Source organism: Ochotona curzoniae, unplaced genomic scaffold, assembly GCF_017591425.1.
Source record: "Ochotona curzoniae isolate NIBS_2020 unplaced genomic scaffold, NIBS_Ocur_1.0 contig_1014, whole genome shotgun sequence".
Taxonomy (NCBI): Eukaryota; Metazoa; Chordata; class Mammalia; order Lagomorpha; family Ochotonidae; genus Ochotona; species Ochotona curzoniae.
Window position 1 is genome coordinate 23,390,659 of NW_024464920.1, and position 19,664 is coordinate 23,410,322.

The following is a 19,664-nucleotide window of genomic DNA, read 5'->3' on the forward strand; positions in this document are numbered from 1 at the left end:
CAGGAGCCCCGCGACGTGGGAAGATGCCGGCCGCCGGGGACCGGCAGGAAGAGGCGGGATTCCTGCCTTTTGTCTCCGGGAGGGCCCGTCAGCAGGGCGGCGGGCAGCGCAGGCCGCCGAGCCCCGACACCCGCAGGAGGTGGGCCCGGGATCCGCCGCCGGGCGGCCAGGCCACGCCCTCTGGCGCGTCTTTAAAAGACGCCGGCGCGCCTGGCCCCGGAGTCCCGAGTCCTTGCGCCGATTTTGTGCTGGAAGGTCGCCTTCTCCGTCCGTGGAGCGACCTCACGTCGCTGGCTCAAGTGAGTAGGGGCTGTGGGGGCGACTCCGTCGAGCAGACCTCCCCCCTCGCGTCCCCTCGTCCCCCATACAAGGGAGGGGGTCCTCACCGGCTCCCCATCCTCAGGCTGCGCACCCGGCTCCGCCGGTCTTCTTGCTACGTCTCCACTCGTGTGCCCCACTGCGCCCCAGTGTCCACCCAGAAGGCGCCCCAAACACCTGCTGCTCTGCGGGGCTCAGGCCGGTGGGGCCGGGGAAGGAATCCAGGGTGACCGTTAGCTTTTCCCTGCCGGCTTCCTCTGGGCCCAGGCGGAGTCAGGAGTTTCCGTCGCTGCTGCTCGCCTTGGAGGAATGCCGAGCCACTTCCCCAGCCGCTGGCGCACGTGGGGCTGGGTGCGCGTCTCGGGTTCCCCACGGCCCGAATGTGGCGTACACTGAGGGCCACCTCCCCCGGGCGGGTTTGATTCCCCGGGAGGTGAGTTGGGGGCTGCCGTTGCTCGCCGAGCCCCGAATGCTTTCTCTGCTGCTGCGCAAAAGACTCTGGCAACCCCATTGTGTGTTCTCTGCCCACCTGGAACCACGCGGGTGAAGCTGTCGGTTACTACTGGATTTTCCAGAACTTTCTATCACTCAAGTGTGTGTGTGTACACAAAAAAATGGTGGTTTTAAGAGGCTGCAACAGATCCTGAAAATGGGAAATCGTCCAGGTTGCGAAGCTGGGTTCAGGCCCTCCCTGGTAGGCACCCCATCCCATCCCCTCCAGCCCTGGGGCAGGGGAGGGCTTTCCAGGCAGGCCATCTCCTCCCTCTCCTAAGCCTGGGCCTTTGTTGGATACTGGTTTAGGGGTTACTCAACGCGTTTAACCTGTTTGGTTGCAGTCTGCAAACCGGGCACATTTTCTCTTTAGAATGGTTTTCGATGCAGAAAATTTCTTCAAGTAGTGGGTTTTTTTTAGCTCTGCAAGTGCGGATAGTCTGAAGTTCCTGTCTTTGGTAACTAATCGGTATCAAAGCACCTTTCAAAACGTCAAGACTTTAATAGGACAGCCACAGCGTTGATCATCTTTGACTTTTTGTTTTTGCTTATTTGGGAGAATGGTAGAAAACAAAAATCCTATGTGCACTGGTTTAACCCCTAGATGGCTGGCAAGTCAGGAGCCCAGAACTCCATCCGACCTGGGTGGTACAGACCCACATACCTGGGCTGCCCTCTTCTGCCTTCCCCGGAGCATTACCAGGGAGCAGGGTAGCCCAATGATTGCACCACAACCCCTCTCCCACCATTCATGCTTATCAAGGAAGAGCTCAGGGTGATGGATTTGAAAAGGGGGAACTCGGGCCTGGCGTGGTGGCACAAGTGGTTAAGGTCCTCGCCTTGCACGCCCGGGATCCCATATGGGCGCCGGTTCTATCCTGGCAGCCCCGCTTCCCTTCCAGCTCCCTGCCTGTGGCCCGGGAAAGCAGTCGAGGACGGCCCAAAGCTTTGGGAGCCTGCACCCGCGTGGGAGACCCAGGAGAGTCTCCTGGCTTCTGATTGGCATAGCATCGGCCGTTGTGCTCACTTGGGGAGTGAATCATCGGATGGAAGCTCTTCCTCTCTGTCTTTTTTCTCTGTATATCTGCCTTTCCAATAAAAAAATAATAAAAATAAATCTTTAAAAAAAGGGGGGGGGGGAATGTCAGAAGAACAAAGCTGTGCACAAAACCCTAAGTACTCCCTGGTGTTTGCCCAACCAGCTGGGCACAGCTCACAGCCTCTAGCATGTTGGCAGTTTCTGTCAGGGTTCTTCCTTTGCATTTTGTTGGCCCTGTCAGCCTTGCTGCCTTAGAGGCAGGATCAGAGTGTCTTCAAAGGTGATTGCATCACATCCAAATATGGGTTAATAGGAGGACTGAGGGAGGGTGAAGGTGGCAAGTGTGGGTAACAGGTAATTCGACCCAGCAGTAAATATGTTAGCAGATTTTATTTGAAGTTTATGAGAAATGTTTAAGGGATCCTTCCAGATATATCGATAAATATTAGTTGACACTAGTCTGTGCTAAGTACTGTGATGAAAGCAATGATGATTGGAGGCCTTTCCTGATTAAATTGTAAAAACAGTTACATTTGGGGAAAACTTTTTTTTTATCCTAAAGCACTGTGTTACAGAGCTGAATTTAGTGAGAAGTGGGCAGCGTTTGGAGCCTAGATCCCTACACAATTCTGCCAGAAGAGTTTTAGAAATCTGTATGTCTGAATTTTCTTATGCCAAAAAAACAGGTAATGAGAAAGAGGAAGCCCCAAGGGAACGTTGAGATGGCCTGGCAGGAAGGGGAGGCCAAAGCTGAGCAGGCCCGTGGTGTCTCCCTGCCCTGGCCCATTGTTTTGATGATCACAGGCAACTTACCTTGATTCTCCATTTACTTCATCTTGTAAAAGGGGTCCAAGCATGTTTCTTGCAGGGTTGTCATGAAACACCTTAGGAGAAAGCCCTGCTGAGCTTCTGAGAGGCTCCTTGTAATTAGCAATGTTCTGCCTTGTGTTGGCCAGGTGGGGGAGTGGGCATTGGCTAAGTCTGGTGTAGTGGAGAAGTGACAGACTTGGGCAGTGTCTGCCGGACCCTCACGTCTACAGTTCTGCCTTTTGCAGACTCTCACAGCCTTGCTGAGGCACTCTGGCATTTCCTGGGCTGCTGTTGTCAGGTGGCCTGTGAGACTCTGAGAACGGAGATCCCGGATATCCTTGGGACTTGATGGGAATGTCTTTTTGTGTCTATACTTCTGGCATTCCATAAGGCTATGAGACCCATTCTCATAGTATTTTAAGTGCATAAAATAAGGCACATGGAGGTGAATTCAACAGTTTCCCCAATTTAAAGGGATCCCATTGGCCCTGAGTAAAGAACTCTGCTTTAGACCATTGTTTCCCAAACTGGGTTATAAACGTGTCTGACAGTTTCGTATTGTTAGAAATTTTATTGTGAGTCATAGAAAAAGACCCAGTGAAAGCGTTATGAATTGTTTGGAGAGGTGATCATGTCCCTTGGTGTTTCATTTTCAGCTTCAGTGTGCCAGTGCTACAGCTACTAGTTTTATCATTAGTCTGACAGATAAGAAAAGGTCAGAATCAATGTAATACATTAGGGTTGTGTGAGGAATTAAAGGGACAGTAGGCAGTTAGGGTCTCTGGTGAAGTTACCTTTAAAATAATAATTGTGCTTCTATCTTTTAAAATGTGAAAAACAGGGTTTTGCCCTATTTCCATGCTCTTCCTGGAGCAGGTTTTCCTTCTGGGGAGGGACCAGAGGGACAGAATCAACATATCAGTCCCCATTTCTTAGAGCAAGGACACTGGCCCAGATGTGTCTCTCAGGGTCACTGTAAGGATGGCATTTTGGTTTTCACTTTATCTTAGGATGAGATGAGGAGGCTACAAGTCTCACCTTTTGTGTCTGGGGGAGGTGGTAAACATTACTGCCCATCCAGAATAACTTTTTTTTTCCTTTCTTTCCTAAATAAGTCATAATTTGCAGACTAGAGTTTGTCTACATGAAAATTCTTCCCTCGTGTGAGACAGGAAATGAGGCTGCTGCCATGTTTTCACACTGATTGCCCTACAATAAGGGGCAAATGCATTCTCAGTACTCTATGGAAAAAGTATTTCATGGTGGAATAATAGCACTTCCAAGAGATAAAATGGAGAATGGAGTCTACAGAGAATTGAATGAAAAGAAAACAGAATACATACACAAAAAATACAGGATATACTAGAGTTGAAAAGACCTTTTGACATTGCTAGAGAGGACAGTATTAGATATAAAAAGCCAACAAGGGTTGACTTTGATGCTTTCCCACAAAACAAATGCTTTTGGTATTTGCTTTTAAGTTGCATTGGTAATTTAGTTTTAGTTACAGCTTCTCCACCCATAATAAGCATTATGATGATGCAAACTTTAGTTGGTGGAAGTATTAAAAAGTTAATGTATCGGGCCCGGCGCGGTGGCACAGTGGTTAAAGTCCTCATCTTGAACATACCAGGATCCCAGATGGGCGCTGGTTCTAATCCCGGCAGTTTCACTTCCCATCCAGCTCCCTGCTTGTGGTCTGGGAAAGCAGTCAAGGATGGCCCATAGCCTTGGGACCCTGCACCCACATGGGAGACCTGCAGGAATTTCGTGGCTCCTGCCTTCGGATTGGCGCCAGCACTGGCTATTATGGTCACTTGGAGTGAATCATCCGACAGAAGATCTTCCTCTCTGTCTCTTCTCCTCTTTCTGTGTATCTGACTTTGCAATAAAAAATAAATAAATCTTAAAAAAAAAAGTTTACTGCATGATGCATCAGCTTATAACATAGTTGCATTTTAATTACAATACGTGATTTTGGCAGGCAGTGATTAAAATCTGTGTAGAGAATTTTGCTGTACTCAGTGTGATGTGGTAACATCAGTATATAGGATTGGTGAAAATGTTAAGGCTGAGGTAAACACTACAGTGAAGTTATCCCAGATTAGCAGAAATGAGTACTAGGTTTTTTTTTCTTTATTAAGATTTATGTATTTTTATAGGAAAGGCAGATATGCAGAGAAGAGGAGACACAGAGAGGAATATCTTCTGTCTGATGGTTCACTTCCCAAGTGGCCACAACTGCTGGAGCTGAGCCGATCCGAAGCCAGGAGCTAGGATCTTCTTCCTCCAGGTCTCCCACATGGGTGCAGGGTCGCAAAGCTTTGGGCCGTCCTTGACTGCTTTCCCAGGCCACAAGCAGGGAGCTGGAAGGGAAGTGGGGCTGCTGGGATTAGAACCGGCGCCCATATGGGATCCTGGCACGTGCATTCAAGGTGAGAGTTTTAGTCACTACACTCTCATGCGGGGCCCCAAATGCTAGGTTTTTGTCGCAGTGATTGGTGTGTGGGATTGGTATATGTAGGAAACTTACTAACAGTTGGATAGATGAGCCTTGGGTAGAAAGAAGGCATTCCTGTGCTGTGATTTCGATTTTTCACTCAAGGATGAATCGTTCTGTTTTGAATGGCCTTATCCTATAGTGTTCTTTACAGAAAACTTACAGGCATTCTGGGTTTACTTTTGAGATCAGTGACTTCAGTGGCCAGGCTAACTCCTGAACAGTCCCAGAGTGCTCCTGGAGGAAAAGGAAGTTGAAATGTGTGATCTTGACATTTCGCCAGGTACTTTACACACTCCTAACAACCACCTATGAGAGAGTTCTCATCCCTTTTCTACGTGCCTCCACATCGTTGGTTATAGGGCATCACCTTTAGTTATTTATTCATTTTATCACTGAAGTAGAATTTCGAGAGAAACGGGCACCTTACAACCCTTTTACCCCCAGCTTTTAATTTAGTATACAGCTTATAAAATGTTGTGACAGTTTCATAATCACTGAAGTACCACACAGTATTTACAAGTTATCTCTGTTCTGAAATAGTCACTTGAGATCAGAAATGAAGTCAGGAATTAGTTGGATGAAGGAGGGAGGTACGGGAGCGGGGAGAGGGCAGGGGCACAGTGTGAATGGGTATGTGACGGACAGGAATAGAAGTGTGTGTATACTGATCAAACGATGGGTGTGAACACTATTGCACATTAAAGGCGCATACTGTAATTTGTGAAGTACCTACACCATGCAAGAACTTTTCTATCGGATTCTCTTAAAAATTCTTCGTAAGAAAATGGTTGTCTTTGGTTTACACATCAGAGAATTGAAAACTTCATTGACTGCAAGACCTCAATATTGCAGCCTCATGCTGAGTCATCTGAAAGGTCAGGTTGAGGAATTGACTTGGGGAAAAGCCACACAGAATGGGTACCTGATCACTAAAACACCCTGGACTCAGTAATATGCACTGGGTCAAAAGGAAGTAGAGTAAGCAAGTAACTTGGGTAGCAGAGGACAAAAATGAATAACAGGCATTGAACAAACTGTCATTTGCAGTTATCTTTCAGCTCCTGGTCTTGCTGAAAATCTCTGTAATGGGGATGGATCTACTAACTTCTGAGTAGTGGAACCCCCGCTCCGGCCCCCGGGTCTGGCTGGAGACTCATTGTTCACCGAAAATTCTTCCTTTTGGGAAACTGAGTAGTAGCCAGATTCTAGTATAATAACAAAGACTTACATAGAGTAAAACGATGTCAAGACTTGTGGAGTCATTTAGAAATCTGAGTTTATGGGAAGATTCACTCCAAACCTTTAACGTTAGAGCAAACGTCTAAAACATGCAGGCTTGAAATACATGCATTCAGGTCATTCCAACAGTAAGGAAGTTGCTAAGTGTAGTACCAGTGATACAACAATGACCTCTCTAGTTGTTTTTGCAGTTTCCAGTTTGTTCACTGGAAAATCAGGTAATGATATCACAAGGTGACTCCGATTTAGGCTGTACTTTTCCTCCATTGGCAGATTTTTGGATTGTGGGTAGTGACTTAACACTGAAGAGAAGCATCCAGGAAAACATGAAGCTAGCTGCTCAGATTCACACCAAGCTTTGAATATATCGGTGTGTAAATTTTACTGCTCGAACTCCTCCTAACGTTGAAAAACCCAATGAACAAAATTGAGAAACAGAATAAACCTGTGTTTGATCTGTCTTACTGAGGTGTGTATAAGATGGGATTTCATTATGCCCTTTGCCTTCGGTAAAGTTAACACACAGGATTTGGGAAAGGCATGCAGCACCTGTTGCTCAGTGCCAATCCAATTTGCTGTGGTGAGTGGCAGCTCTCAGGAGGTGTTACAGCCAAATGCCCCTGGAAGAACTGAAGCCTTGTGTTTTTACATGCGCAGCAATGCCCAGAATGACAGAAATGGAAGACACTCAACTTCCTTCTGTGAGTTTCAGGAACAGCTCATAGAGATTCTACCTAAAGGTATAAACCTGAGCATTTTTAGACATCCACTACTATCGGTGGAACTGCTGTTTACTTGCAGTGTATCTTGGCATCCTAGGGAAAAAAGTTTGTGAGCGACTGCTGAGCAGGTTTTTCCTTACAGTTTGTTGCTCTGTAGCTGTGTTGTCTAAGCATTCGTTGTTGGACTTGGAGTGGTGATAGCAGTGTGGGTAGTACAAAGTGCCCCATCTGTCTTCAACCTAACAGTTTCTAGGTTCCTGCCAAATAATTGTTCTCTTTTTTCTATCTTCACAATACCTCTGTGAGGTAAACAGAGCCACTTCTCTCCAGTTATAAGATGAGAAAACTAAACCCAAGACTGCATGATTGTTAAAATATTAGAGTTAATCTAGAGCTATCTAAACCAGTCAGCCTACCCACCCTCCTTGTTCCATTATAAAATGTTTCAGGCACACAAATGATAAAGTATTAATGAAACCCAAGTGTCCATAATCTAATTTAGAAAGCCTAAATGGTGCTCTTTTTGAGCATCATTATTTATATTATTTGCTTATGTCACAGAAAAGGTGATTAAGAAGCCCTCAGGAGATACTAGGCATAGGCTCTGATGCAGGCATTCCACATCAGAGCACCAATTAGAGTCCCAGGAGCTCTGCTTCCAATCCAGTTCCAGGCTAATAAATTTGGAAAGGCAGTTGACTAATGGGGCCCAAATAGGTGGGCCCCTGTTAACCCGGGAGACCTCGATGGAGATACAGGCTCCTGTCTTTGGGAGCAAACTGGTACATGGCAGATCTCTTTCTGTTTGTATTTCCCACTGTGTAACTCTTTCAAAGAAGTGAATCTTCTAAAAACAATCCTTGGAAAGCCTGGCATTGGCATTTTGACACAGCTCTGCCCCTGATTTAGCTTCCTACTGAATCATCTGGGAAGGCAGTGGGTGGCCAAGTTCTGGGACCCCTGCCACCCATCTGTGAGACCTGGACAGAGGAGTTTCTGTCTCTGGCCTGGCTCACACCCTGTTGTTGGGGCTATTTGGACAGTGAACGGGAGAATTCTTTCTTTTTCTCTCTCCCCCCAACTCCGACACTTTGTCTTTAAAAAAATAAAATCAACAAACTTTTAACGAGGTGAAACTCTAAAAACTTTAATATAGCTAACTGTTCTTGTAGATGTTGTAAAGATTGCAGATGTGATCCCCTTCCTCAAATAGCAGAAGCTTAAAACAGGAAGTTGAGGGTCCGGCATGGTAGCTAAATTTGCCTATCCTCCCTCTGCAAACGCCTGCATCCCGTATGTGTGCCAGTTCAAGTCCTGGCTGCTTCTCTTCCAGTCTTGCTCCCTGCTTATAGCCTGGGAAAGCAACAGAGGGTGGCCTCAAAGCCTTATGACCTTGTTCCTGTGTGGGAGACCCAGAAGAGGCTCCTGGCTGCTGCCCCTGGATTAGCATAGCTCCAGTCATTGTGACCGTTTGGGGAGTGAACCAGCAGATGGAAGATCTTTATGGCTCTTCTCTGTGAATCTGTCTTTCCAATAAGATAAATAAATCTTAAAAACAGGAAATTGGATGTTGTGCAATTTAATCTTTCCTGCATTCTGACACATTGGGCTGGTGTCATACAACAGAGTTGACTTATACCAAGTGATTTTAATGTAACCCAGAATAACATAGAGGAGATATGTCCTCCTTTAAAAAAGCAAACAAATCCATGTTGCTCTTCAGAAGCATGGAAGAGAATAATACAAAGCAACTAATTATGTTTTTAAGAATGTATTTTTAGAGTCTGGTGTGGTAGCTTAGTGACTAAAGTTGTTAACACATGCACCAGGATCCCCTGTGGGCGCTGGTTCTAATCTTGGCAGCCCTGCTTTCCCATCCAGCTCCCTGCTTGTGGCCTGGGAAAGCAGTCGAAGACAAAGCCCAAAGCCTTGGGATCCTGCATCTGCATGGGAGACCTGGAAGAAGCTCGTGGCTCCTGGCTTCAGATCGGCATAGCTCTGGGATCGTTGTGGCTCTGGCCGTTGTGGCTACATGGAGAGTGAAGTCGGTGGATGGAAGATTTTTTTTCTGTTTCTCCTCCCTATAAATCTGTCTTTTCAGTAAAAATCTTTTTAAAAAGCATGTATTTTTACAGTTACTTGGAGATAACCTTCTCTGACCTCAGTCTTGATAGAATTCTAGCTCGTTATTGATGATTGCTCCAAAATAATGTGTGGAATGAAAGTAACCCAGTGGATTTGTTTTTCATGCATTGAAATGCTTTAGTCACAGACATGCCTTGGCAGGTGGAGGCGTTTGAGAGCAGCTCGTGTTTGGGATCCAACATGAATAATTGTAATGCCAGGGTTGGACTTCGGTTTTTCCCCAAAATTGCCAGAGGTCTGTCATATCTCTGAGATTCCAGCACTCTGGCAACTTTGGAGGCAAGGGACAAAGTCTGTATCACTAATTACACTCCAAACAAGCTATTGCAGGCTACTGGAACCAAAGCTGTGTGTCTTGGGTTTTGGGTTTTATAGTCAAGCTCATGTTTCACCCTGGATTTAAACAATGGAACACCTGTCTCCAGGGGAGGGAGTAAACAATTTATGTAATTACAGAATAAAGCTTTTTGTCTGGCTGTTGAAGGTAGTGAACCTATGTTCGTGCCTTCACAGTCATGTGTGAACTTTACTTGAATGACTTTGCTTGTATCTGTATAAAAGAAGGTGGTTACTGTGTTAGTGATAACAAGTCATATCTCTCAGGTCTTTGTGTGTGGGTGTTAATGGTTTTTGTTCAAGAAACAGGAGCTCCAATCCATGATGCCTTTAGAAGGAATTTATTAGCTCATATAACTCTGTAGGATAAAATGAGGAACAGCTGAATTTAAGCGCAAACGACCTTAAACCTGTCTTTGTTTTTCTCTATGTTGGTTTCGTTGTTAAGTTCTTAGAGTGTTCATTTTGTTGTTCTTACGCGCCATTTTTACAGTGTTGGTAGCTACTGGCTCCTCCACTTTGGTATTCACAAAGTTCTAAATCAGGCCTTGGAGTTTCATTTTCATTGAACTGGATTAGGTGTGTGCTCATTCTTTTTTGCCAACAGTTGCTGCAAGAAGAGGGATTTGGCAGTGCTCTTATTGCCCATGGCTAAGCCACATATCCAGCCTGGGACTGCTATGGTTTGAGTGCTTTGGCTGCTCCAGCGCTCCTGTTGAAAGTAGTTTTCAATACAGCTGTGCTTGGAGGTGGATCCAGATAGGAAGAGTTTAGTATAATGGATTAACAACACTACAGAAAGGGCTTGCAGTATGATTTTTACTTTTGGAATTGACTAAAGGGAAGGAAGGAGGTTCTGCCTCAACTGATTTTCTCCATATTGTTACAATAGTATACTTCATATCAGTTGTTGATCTTACTTCGTGGCTTCTCACTTAAGGGATTGTATAGTGGCGGAGTAATAGAGACTACCATATCCAGATGTGAAGATACAATGGAATATACATTCCTACTTCCAAATCAAAGATGGACTCCCAATAAAACTGTTGGACATGTCTAGACAATGGGATGCTGGATTGTCTGACATTGTCTGTACCAGCAATGTCGGCACACTTAAATAACAGACTGATGGAGTCATAACTTGTTATAAACTGGTGCTTTTAAAATTATGTTCGACTGTTGGTTTTGTTTTGGCTTCTAAGTACGGACTGATTCTTCAACAAAACATTTCCACTACTCAAGTCATTGGTTCTCATGCCACTCACATGGCTGACCTGGATTGAGTTCCTGCTGGCTTCAGCTCCAGCCCATCCAGCTGTTGTGGTAGTTTACAGGTTGAACTTCATGTGAACACTCGCTCTCCATCTTTCTCCATGTCAAATTCCACTGGAGTGCCTGGGCTCAAATCACAGCCCTGGCTCCCGATTCCAGCTCTGTACTGATGTGACTCCTTGGAGGCAGATGACAGCTCAGCTACATGGGCTTCCACCCACACATCTGGAGCTACAGCTTCCACGCTCTGGCTGTCACCCTGAGCCATCTCTAGCAGACACAGACATTTGGAGAGTGAACTAGTAGATGGAAGATACCTCTGCCCTTCCCCATCTGTGTGTATGTGTCTTCAGAGAAAATGTGAAAGAGGGGCAATCGGTTGTTTATGTGGAAGAAATTATGAGGAACCTCTTCCCCAAAGAGGCAGTGGTGAATTCTCTAGAGTCTTCTTTTGAAATGTCCTTTTGTTAATATGCAGGAAATTGTTGGGTGTTGGATTATCCATGAATCAGTATGGGAATTCACCACCTACCCTTTGATTTTAAGGACTGGAGATTCTTGTACTTTGCTGCTTCGGCAGCACTCCTTTCCTTTTTTTGTTAGAAAAGAGGTCTCACTATTTTTAATCCAGTGTCTCCTTAGAGAGGCAAGCAGCAACCTACGGCTATTTAGGAGCAAGGGGCTGCCAGTTATCACTCCCAGAGGGAAGAAAATGGCAGGGCAAAAGGAGTTATTTTGCTTGCTGATATACTGCATGCTTGCTTAGTAGTAGAACAGGTTTCTATATTGTCTGAGGCACTTGTGGATGCTGACCATGAGAAGCAGGCATTTTAAACTCTGTCCAGGTAGATCAGTGTTTTGAGAAGGGAGGAAAACGTGGGCCCTATGTCAGTAAGACAGCCTAAGTAAATGCCAACTGAACCATCACGTCAGACAGGCTGCAAACAACTCAACTCATGTGCCAAGAATGTCATAGTGTATTCTGCGTGGCCCGAAAGACCTGTGAAAGGAAAATCCTATTGTTGGACAAACTATTTGACCTTAGGCTTAGTGAAGCAGAGAACTAAATCACAACCATATGTGTTTCTATTTATTGTGGTCATGGCAGACTCATGCTTGCATTTATTCCAGTCTCAGACACAACTACTTATGCAGTAATTATAGACTACTTCAAAAGACAAATACAAAACGTCTTTCAGGGCAACATTCTTTCTTTCTGCTTAGAAAGTGTGTCATAGCCTGTATTATGTTAAATGTTAAATGTTAAATGTTAAAGAATTTAGTGCAGTGTTGTAACGATGAATTAAATATTAAACCTTTGACACAAGGTGAGGATCTTCTGCTTACTTTAAAAAATGTTCAACTGGGGTATTAGGAAGCCTTTTCACTCCCCATATTTCTTAACCCCTGTTTTCTACTGTCTGTTTTCTGCCTGGTAACCTGTACTGTTGAAGTGCATGACAAGCCAATTTCCTCACTACAGTGCTATATTGTGGAGGAACTCAGGCCTTTGAAAGATATGGTTAAAGAGATTGATAAAGAAAATCTGCAGCTGTCACAAAATTTACACAGCCCTCTAGGGAGCTTGCCAGTAAAGAGTGGTCAGAGTAAACCATTCTAATGAGTCCTTCATCCCTACAGCATGCCCGTCTGGGGAGGTGGAAACAAGTGTGGGGCCTGCGGGAGGATCGTGTACCACGCAGAAGAGGTGCAGTGTGATGGGAGGAGCTTCCACCGCTGCTGCTTCCTTTGCAGTAAGTATCATTCTGTGCTCCAACTTTCACAGAATATGTGTCAAAAGCTTCAATTTTCTGATTTAAGAAGTGAAGTTTTTCTAGTGGAGATGGATAGTGGTTTTGAGATGCACAAGTGGTTTTATTTGTCAGTCCTCTAAGATGGGAGTGAGTGCTGAGGCTAACAGCCAGGACAGGAGGGAGCCCTTACTCTGTGTCCCTGTAGCTCTTGGCCTTCAGCTTACCATTTGGCATTCATTTAGTTATTATATCTGTCTCCTTTGCTTTCTTGAGACTCACCAACAGTTTCTGGCACATTCTAAGGGTGTGGCTGTAGGCTTTTAGTAAATGACACTCTTGCTTTCTTCTCTAGTTGATTCTTCTTTGAAGACTTGCTTGTTACTGCACTCATAAATTGAAAGTGAACTATCCTGAGGTCAAATTTTATCTTCTCTGGCAGTGATTGTCCGTAGTTGTGGCTATTTATATTGAGGGACATGAGTTAGATATGCCCCAGGAGCAAGTTAGGAAGTACTGCAGTATATACGTGGACAATCTGGCATAGACAGACATGAAATTCTATCTGCCCGTGTGGTGCAGACAGTAAATACCTGACTGTACTAGGCACTCAGCAGGAGAGCAGCCTGCCATGCGAATCACAAGATGATTAACAGTTTTCTTTGATGAGAGATTAGGCAGAGGAAGCCACCCATAGTGCAGATACCTGCTTTACTCACATTGTGGTTACAGTGATGAACTGTTAGAAATCCAGTACCCTCAGGAAAACCTTGCAGTGTCCCCCTCTCCATTTTGAGCTGTCTGGACTCTTTAGTTTCATAGATAACAAAACATTGCATGCTGAGAAAATAAATATACCATAATAGCTACTGTTCCTCAGATTTGGTGTAACCAATTTTCTGTTACTTAAATATTTTTCAGCAACTTTGTAATCAAGAAAGCAAACAGAAATACAACTACTTTGAAAACAGTTGCTTAACCTAAAGTCAGTATTTACTAAATGCCAAGTTTTGTACTAATTCTTAATATTTGTCTCTGCTAACTAAAGCCTTTGAAGGAGAGAATTCAGAGTGGGCTGTGACTTCTACAGAGAATGGGAGGAGCTGGGGGAAGATGGGTGGTTATATAGAATAAGTTTCATATACCCAAGCATGACTTGGCTAACAACTTGTTATAAAGTAATTTTATACTCAGATTTATTCTAGCCCAATAAAGGTATCTGAGGTATCTGTAGTTTGGCAATAGTATAGTTCTAACCTACTTATGTCTTTAAGCAAATTCAGCACTTTTGAGCCTCAATAGTTAGTTCCAGAAGCCAAGATTCCATTCCAATACAATACTTTCAGATTTCTTTTATGTCAGCCAACTTGATTTTTCTTCCAATTTGCTTTCCTCCCTCCTAATTAGGGACAGAAAAATCTCTTTCACTGCACTCATCTTTGATGTCCAGTTGCCCGACTATGCTACCAGTAGGTTTGCTTACGCTGTACTATTTTTCTTAAGCTTAACTGAAGTTTTAGAAAGTGAAATAGTGCCTGGATAAAACATGATGACATTTGGCAGTTTTGTGAAGTGGGATCCATGGAAATGTCTTGTGGTAAGAAATCCATCAAGAAAGAATGCATTATTCTCCTTTGGGAAGGGAAAACAAAAGTCAACTTTAAATCCCTTGATGAATTTCAGACATGCTTATCACTGTTGGAAAAATCTGTGGGAGATGAACAAACCTTACTTTCCCCACTGTAGATTAATTTTTATGTCTAGGATTCTAGTTTTTGTTCCTGAAGCGTGCTTTTTGGGTGGATGGGCCACAGAGGCAAGACCTCCAGGGCACTTAGATAAGCCTTCTCTGATAGGTTATGGTTTAACAATGCCTGGTAAAGAGACCAAAAACACTGCTGCTGGTACGAGTGAGACACTGTTTTATTCTTTCTGTTCATGTAATTGTAGCTGTCTGGAACTTCTCTCCCTTCTGGAAGGTTTGCTGGATGTTAATATTCGGATGTTCCTGAGCCAAAATGCAGCTATCAGCCCAGATGCTGATGTGGCTGTGGGAAACCACAGAGCTAAACTAAGACTGTGCCTGTGCTCCCCCTGCGTAAGAAAGAGCGTCATTGAAACAGATGTGAAGCCTAACTTCTCCTTCCTTAGTGGTTTGCAGGAAAAACTTAGATAGCACAACAGTGGCAATTCACAATGAAGAGATCTACTGCAAATCCTGCTATGGAAAGAAATATGGCCCCAAAGGCTACGGTTATGGCCAGGGTGCTGGTACGCTGAACATGGACCGGGGTGAGAGACTGGGCATCAAGCCAGAGAGGTAAGATAGGAGAGCATCTATCACTATGAGAAATAAGTTGTAACAGTTTGAGTTGGTGGCAGGAACAAGAAGTCCAGATTTATAACTGACTTTTAGCTCACAAAATATGACTCAAATTTTCTAACATAAATCACCAACTATCCAAGTTCAAAATGTGATGATTTGAGGCCCAGCAAAGTTACTATTTGCTGTTTTCTAGTTATGGCTTTACAGTTTTCCAAGAGCTATCAAGGAGACCTTGTGGTCTCAAAAGCAATTTAAATTGACTTGCATTTCACACAGTTTTGGAGACCAAATGTTACAAAATTTGGCCATGGAGAAATGTGTATGAATAGTTTTTTTCTCATGTGCAAGTAAGTAGTCTCTTAAAATTTCTCCCTGCTTTTGTGTAAGAATTATTTCTCCAGAAATTGCTTTCCTCAAATACATTAAGAATTGGAATTGTTCACTGTGGTTTGTTTTGAGAGAGAACACTGTTAAACTTTAATTAAGGCTGTGGTACAAAGTATCAAAACACAAAGTCTGTTCAAATTTATCACATTTAGGTTAAATAATTTATTTAAAATTCTGTCTTAATTTTTTTAAGAGGCCCAAATTGATGTAATACTCCAGTGAAATGGCCTTTCCTTGAACAATACCATAAATCATGTCAGATTTATGCTAGAAGTCCTACAAGATCAGGTTTCCTTTCGTACTTAAGAGCAGATTGCAACACAGAATAATTCACTTGCATAAAGTCACAGTATTGGTTCATCGTAAAGCCTGGAGCTTTAACCAGGTTAAATTGAGAGCTCATGACTTAAAACAAGGCATGTTACAGCTTGACTGGAGTAATGATTATCATGCATGGAGTGACTCCTATCTACTGAATATTTCATTCTGCAGGGTAGCTAGAGTGAGGATTTGAAGTGATGCCTGTGGGCTCTTCTTACTGTGACATTGGCCACACTGAGACTTGCTTTCCAAGAAGCCTTTCTTAAGGACCCTGCACACTGGCCTGGACCACCCTTTTGGCACCTGCTTTCATAACAGTTGTGGATCCTAAACAAGTGGACAAGCATTTTCTGGATAGGCAGCATTAAGTGGGCAAGAACATTTTCACTGAAGTGGACCTACATTTTTCAGCTCAGGTTCACCAATTTAACACCTGAGCCCCCACTTCTTCATATGTAGTAAGAGGTAACAAGCTTCAGTATTTTGAAGATGGATGGGTGATAATCAAGTTCTTGTTGATATGAATGATGGATTTGGGAATTCTACATGAGAATCTTGTAACGCTAAGAGCTAAGCTTTTAAAGATCACTTTTAAAGTTAAGTATCTATAGGTTGTAGAGAATTTGGGAAACTGTGCTCACATTAGGACACCTGGAGAAATCTGAAGTACTACTTTGGACTGGTATTGGTAGTAAGAATAAATGGTTCAAAAAAACCAAAAGAGTATAATACAATAGTAGAGGTGAACATGCTGAAAATGTATGAGACAGCACTAGAGTTAACTGTTTTATGAAGAAATATTCTAAAATTACAATTTTGGAACACATTTTTTCCACTAGGAAGAATGTTGTAGCAAAGCATCAACTGTCACTTTGTACCTTATGTGTTTAATTAATAAGATTGTAAAAAGGCCTTTAAAGTCCTCCCCTGCCTCCCCAGGGGTTTGTTGCTTACATTGTAGGTACAACCTACTTCAGTGAATATGGAAAAAATTCCTGCTATGATGACAACTGCAGTTTACCCAGAGATTTGAATAGTGATAAAAAAAAATATTACTGTATCCAGAGGAAAGCTGAACAGATACACTAGGCAAGTGTCCTAACGTATTTTCCCTTAAGCAAAGTTTACTTACTTCCTACTATTCAAAGCTTACTGAGAAAGTAAGCAATCTAAAGCAGATTTAGCTTCCCTAGTTATTGACTGCTTAAGACAGTTGACTTATTTGCAGAATTGGATAACTGTGAAAGGCTAGCTGTGATGCCAATGGTGTTAATATCAATCTGGGGTAAATGCACTGTAATAGATGCCTAAAATCTCAGTATTTAACATTTTGGGATTTAAATGAGTTGTTCAGACTCAGACAGCTGTGGCAAGCTCTAAGATTTTCATCTGGCTTTCTTTAATAATGAGCGTACATGCAGACAGGCTATAGTATCTTGAGCTAGCACCTGCAACTATTTGCTATTTTTCCTTTTAATCTGCACTAGCCTCTAACTTTCAGACAGCATTGCAGTTCTGCCATTCCTTCCTTGTGGACTTAAAGGCATTTTGGAAAAAAAAATTTTTTCCCTGTTTCCACAAGCATTCAACCTCACAGACCTACAACAAACCCAAATACTTCCAAGTTTGCCCAGAAATATGGAGGTGCTGACAAGTGCTCCAGATGTGGGGATTCTGTGTATGCTGCTGAGAAGATAATTGGAGCTGGAAAGGTAAAATATTATATTGAGTAACAGTAAATGACTTCTGACATTTAAAGGAAGTTTGTCATAAGCTAAACTGTTAGAAGCCCACATGGAATATGCGCGTTAGTATGCAGTGTAGGCTGTTCATCTGGCATGTGGTCTTTGAACAGTCACCCTGTATCCTCTTGGAACTACAATGTTTGTCACCCAGGAAAGTAAGTGGGCAGTCTTTAGAGTGTCGCACTGGCTTTGAGGCAAGGTCTAGGGTTGTGTGACATTCCCCAGCCTATGGAATGAAGCTTATACCTTTTGTAAGTGGCCTAGAATGAAGACCCCAAAAAAGAGGGTCTCACTTCTAATTGTTTCCTGACCCCAGTAGTCAGGAACTTGCATTGGGTTGGTACTCCCTGTCATTTATCAAAACTTCTGAGTTATACTACAGGGAGCTGGTCTTGTGATGCAAATAGCCAAACTGCTGCCAGCTATACCAGTATCCTATACTGGTTTGAGTCCCAGCTGTCCTGCTTCCCACCCAGCCCCCTACCTACGTGCAAAAGCAGTAAAAGAGGGCCACTCGTGTGGGAGGCCAGAAGGAATTCCCGCCTCCTGGCCTTGGACTGTTCCTGCGCCAGTTACTGGGGAGTGTGAACCAGCCTATCAGTGCCCTCTCCCCATAACTGCTCAAATAAATTGTGAAATACTGCAGGAAACAGGCCGCTAAGTGTGCTACCACATCTTGTTTCTAGCCCTGGCACAAAAACTGTTTCCGATGTGCAAAGTGTGGCAAGAGTCTTGAATCAACAACTCTGACCGAGAAGGAAGGTGAAATCTATTGTAAAGGTAAACTACACCATTGATCACCACATGAACACCTCTCAATGGCTATAGGTCTATCAGATTCCACAAGCATTAGGCAAAAGTACTACTCCAAAAATTAGGAAAAGAAACCATGTTATTGGCTATTAGAAAATAAAGGATTTAGGGGTAGATACTGTGGTGCAGCACGTTAAGCCACTGCTTGAGATGTTCAAATCCCATTTGTGAGTTTTAGTCGCAGGCTCTAATTCATATCTTACACATCTGGGAAGCACCAGTAACACAATTTCTTGATTCCCCGACAGCCACATTGGAGATGCAGATGGCATTTCTTAGCCTCCAATTTTAGCCTTTCTCAGCTCCGGCTGTTGTGGGTCTTTTGGAGAAGTGAACCTACAGATAGAAGACCTGTAAATAACTCAGTCTTAAAAGCCAGAGATGTTTACAAATGATGGGAAATCTAAGGCAGTGCCTATTACTGCCACTTAAAACTGTTCATAAATAAAAAATCAGATAACTTCATCACTTAAGTTAAGCATATGAGTATAACCTACCCAGTCTTTTATGCTTGCTACACAAAGGGACCATCAGCCTGAGCATTGTGGAAATAGTCCCTTGAACTTGTTTTCATAACTTGCAGATACTTAAAAGCTCATTTTATATCTTAGATAAATCGAACTTTTTGACCTAGTCAAGGGTAGCAAAGCTTAATAGACTTGCGCTAATTCTCCTTTTTCTTTTCTAGGATGTTATGCAAAGAACTTTGGGCCCAAGGGATTTGGCTATGGTCAAGGAGCAGGAGCCCTTGTTCATGCTCAGTAATGTTGCAAGCACAGAACCAAGCAATACACACCAAGAATCTCTTCATAGAAATCTATACACAAATAATCTAACACTAAACCACTGTGAGAATCTACCAGTATTAAGTATTGCCCTGTACTTAGGATGGCTCCTTGTAAGAAAGCAATGTATCATTTTGCTTTATTGACCAATTTTAAGAACTATTCCCTTATTTTCAATAAAATTTCGCCTTGATATGGATGTGTGACTTATTAGGGGAAGTTCTGTCTCATTTGTTACAAGAATCAACCCCATTACCCAGCTGACCTCTGACTGTTTGTACTCGAGGTGGTGAAAGGATGGTGTTCTACTAACCTTGCAGGTGTCTCAGGAGAGTTGCTAGGCAACAGCATTGCCCTGCTGGCTTGTAAGAGCTGTCCACCATTGTTGTTGCAGTTTTTCTTCAGAGCAGTTTACTGAAGTACAACTTATACTCTGTGTTAGAATTACCTAGAGTATTAACAAATGATGGAAAATCTAAGGCAGTGCCATGCCAATTAACGTGCAGTTAGGAAGGGCCCTCAGAAGCAGAATCTTGGGGGCAGGGCCATAGAAGACCTTTTAATAAGTTGCCTAAAGTCGCACTGACCTTGCTTGGGCAGAAACGTGTGGAATGTGCATATAGCTCCTCTTTTAAATGGCTCTGATCTGTGAGAAGGTGG

General features: G+C 43.4%; 1 protein-coding gene across 1 annotated transcript; it reads left to right on the forward strand.

Moving 5' to 3' along the window:
- The first annotated feature begins 204 nt into the window (after positions 1-204).
- CSRP2 (cysteine and glycine rich protein 2) lies at positions 205-19,197 on the forward strand. Its single transcript, XM_040981278.1, has 6 exons — positions 205-299; positions 12,518-12,630; positions 14,779-14,947; positions 17,244-17,373; positions 18,093-18,186; positions 18,908-19,197. The coding sequence occupies exons 2-6, from the start codon at positions 12,519-12,521 to the stop codon at positions 18,982-18,984; spliced, it is 582 nt and encodes a 193-aa protein (XP_040837212.1). The 5' UTR covers positions 205-299; position 12,518; the 3' UTR covers positions 18,985-19,197.
- The last annotated feature ends 467 nt before the right edge of the window (positions 19,198-19,664 follow it).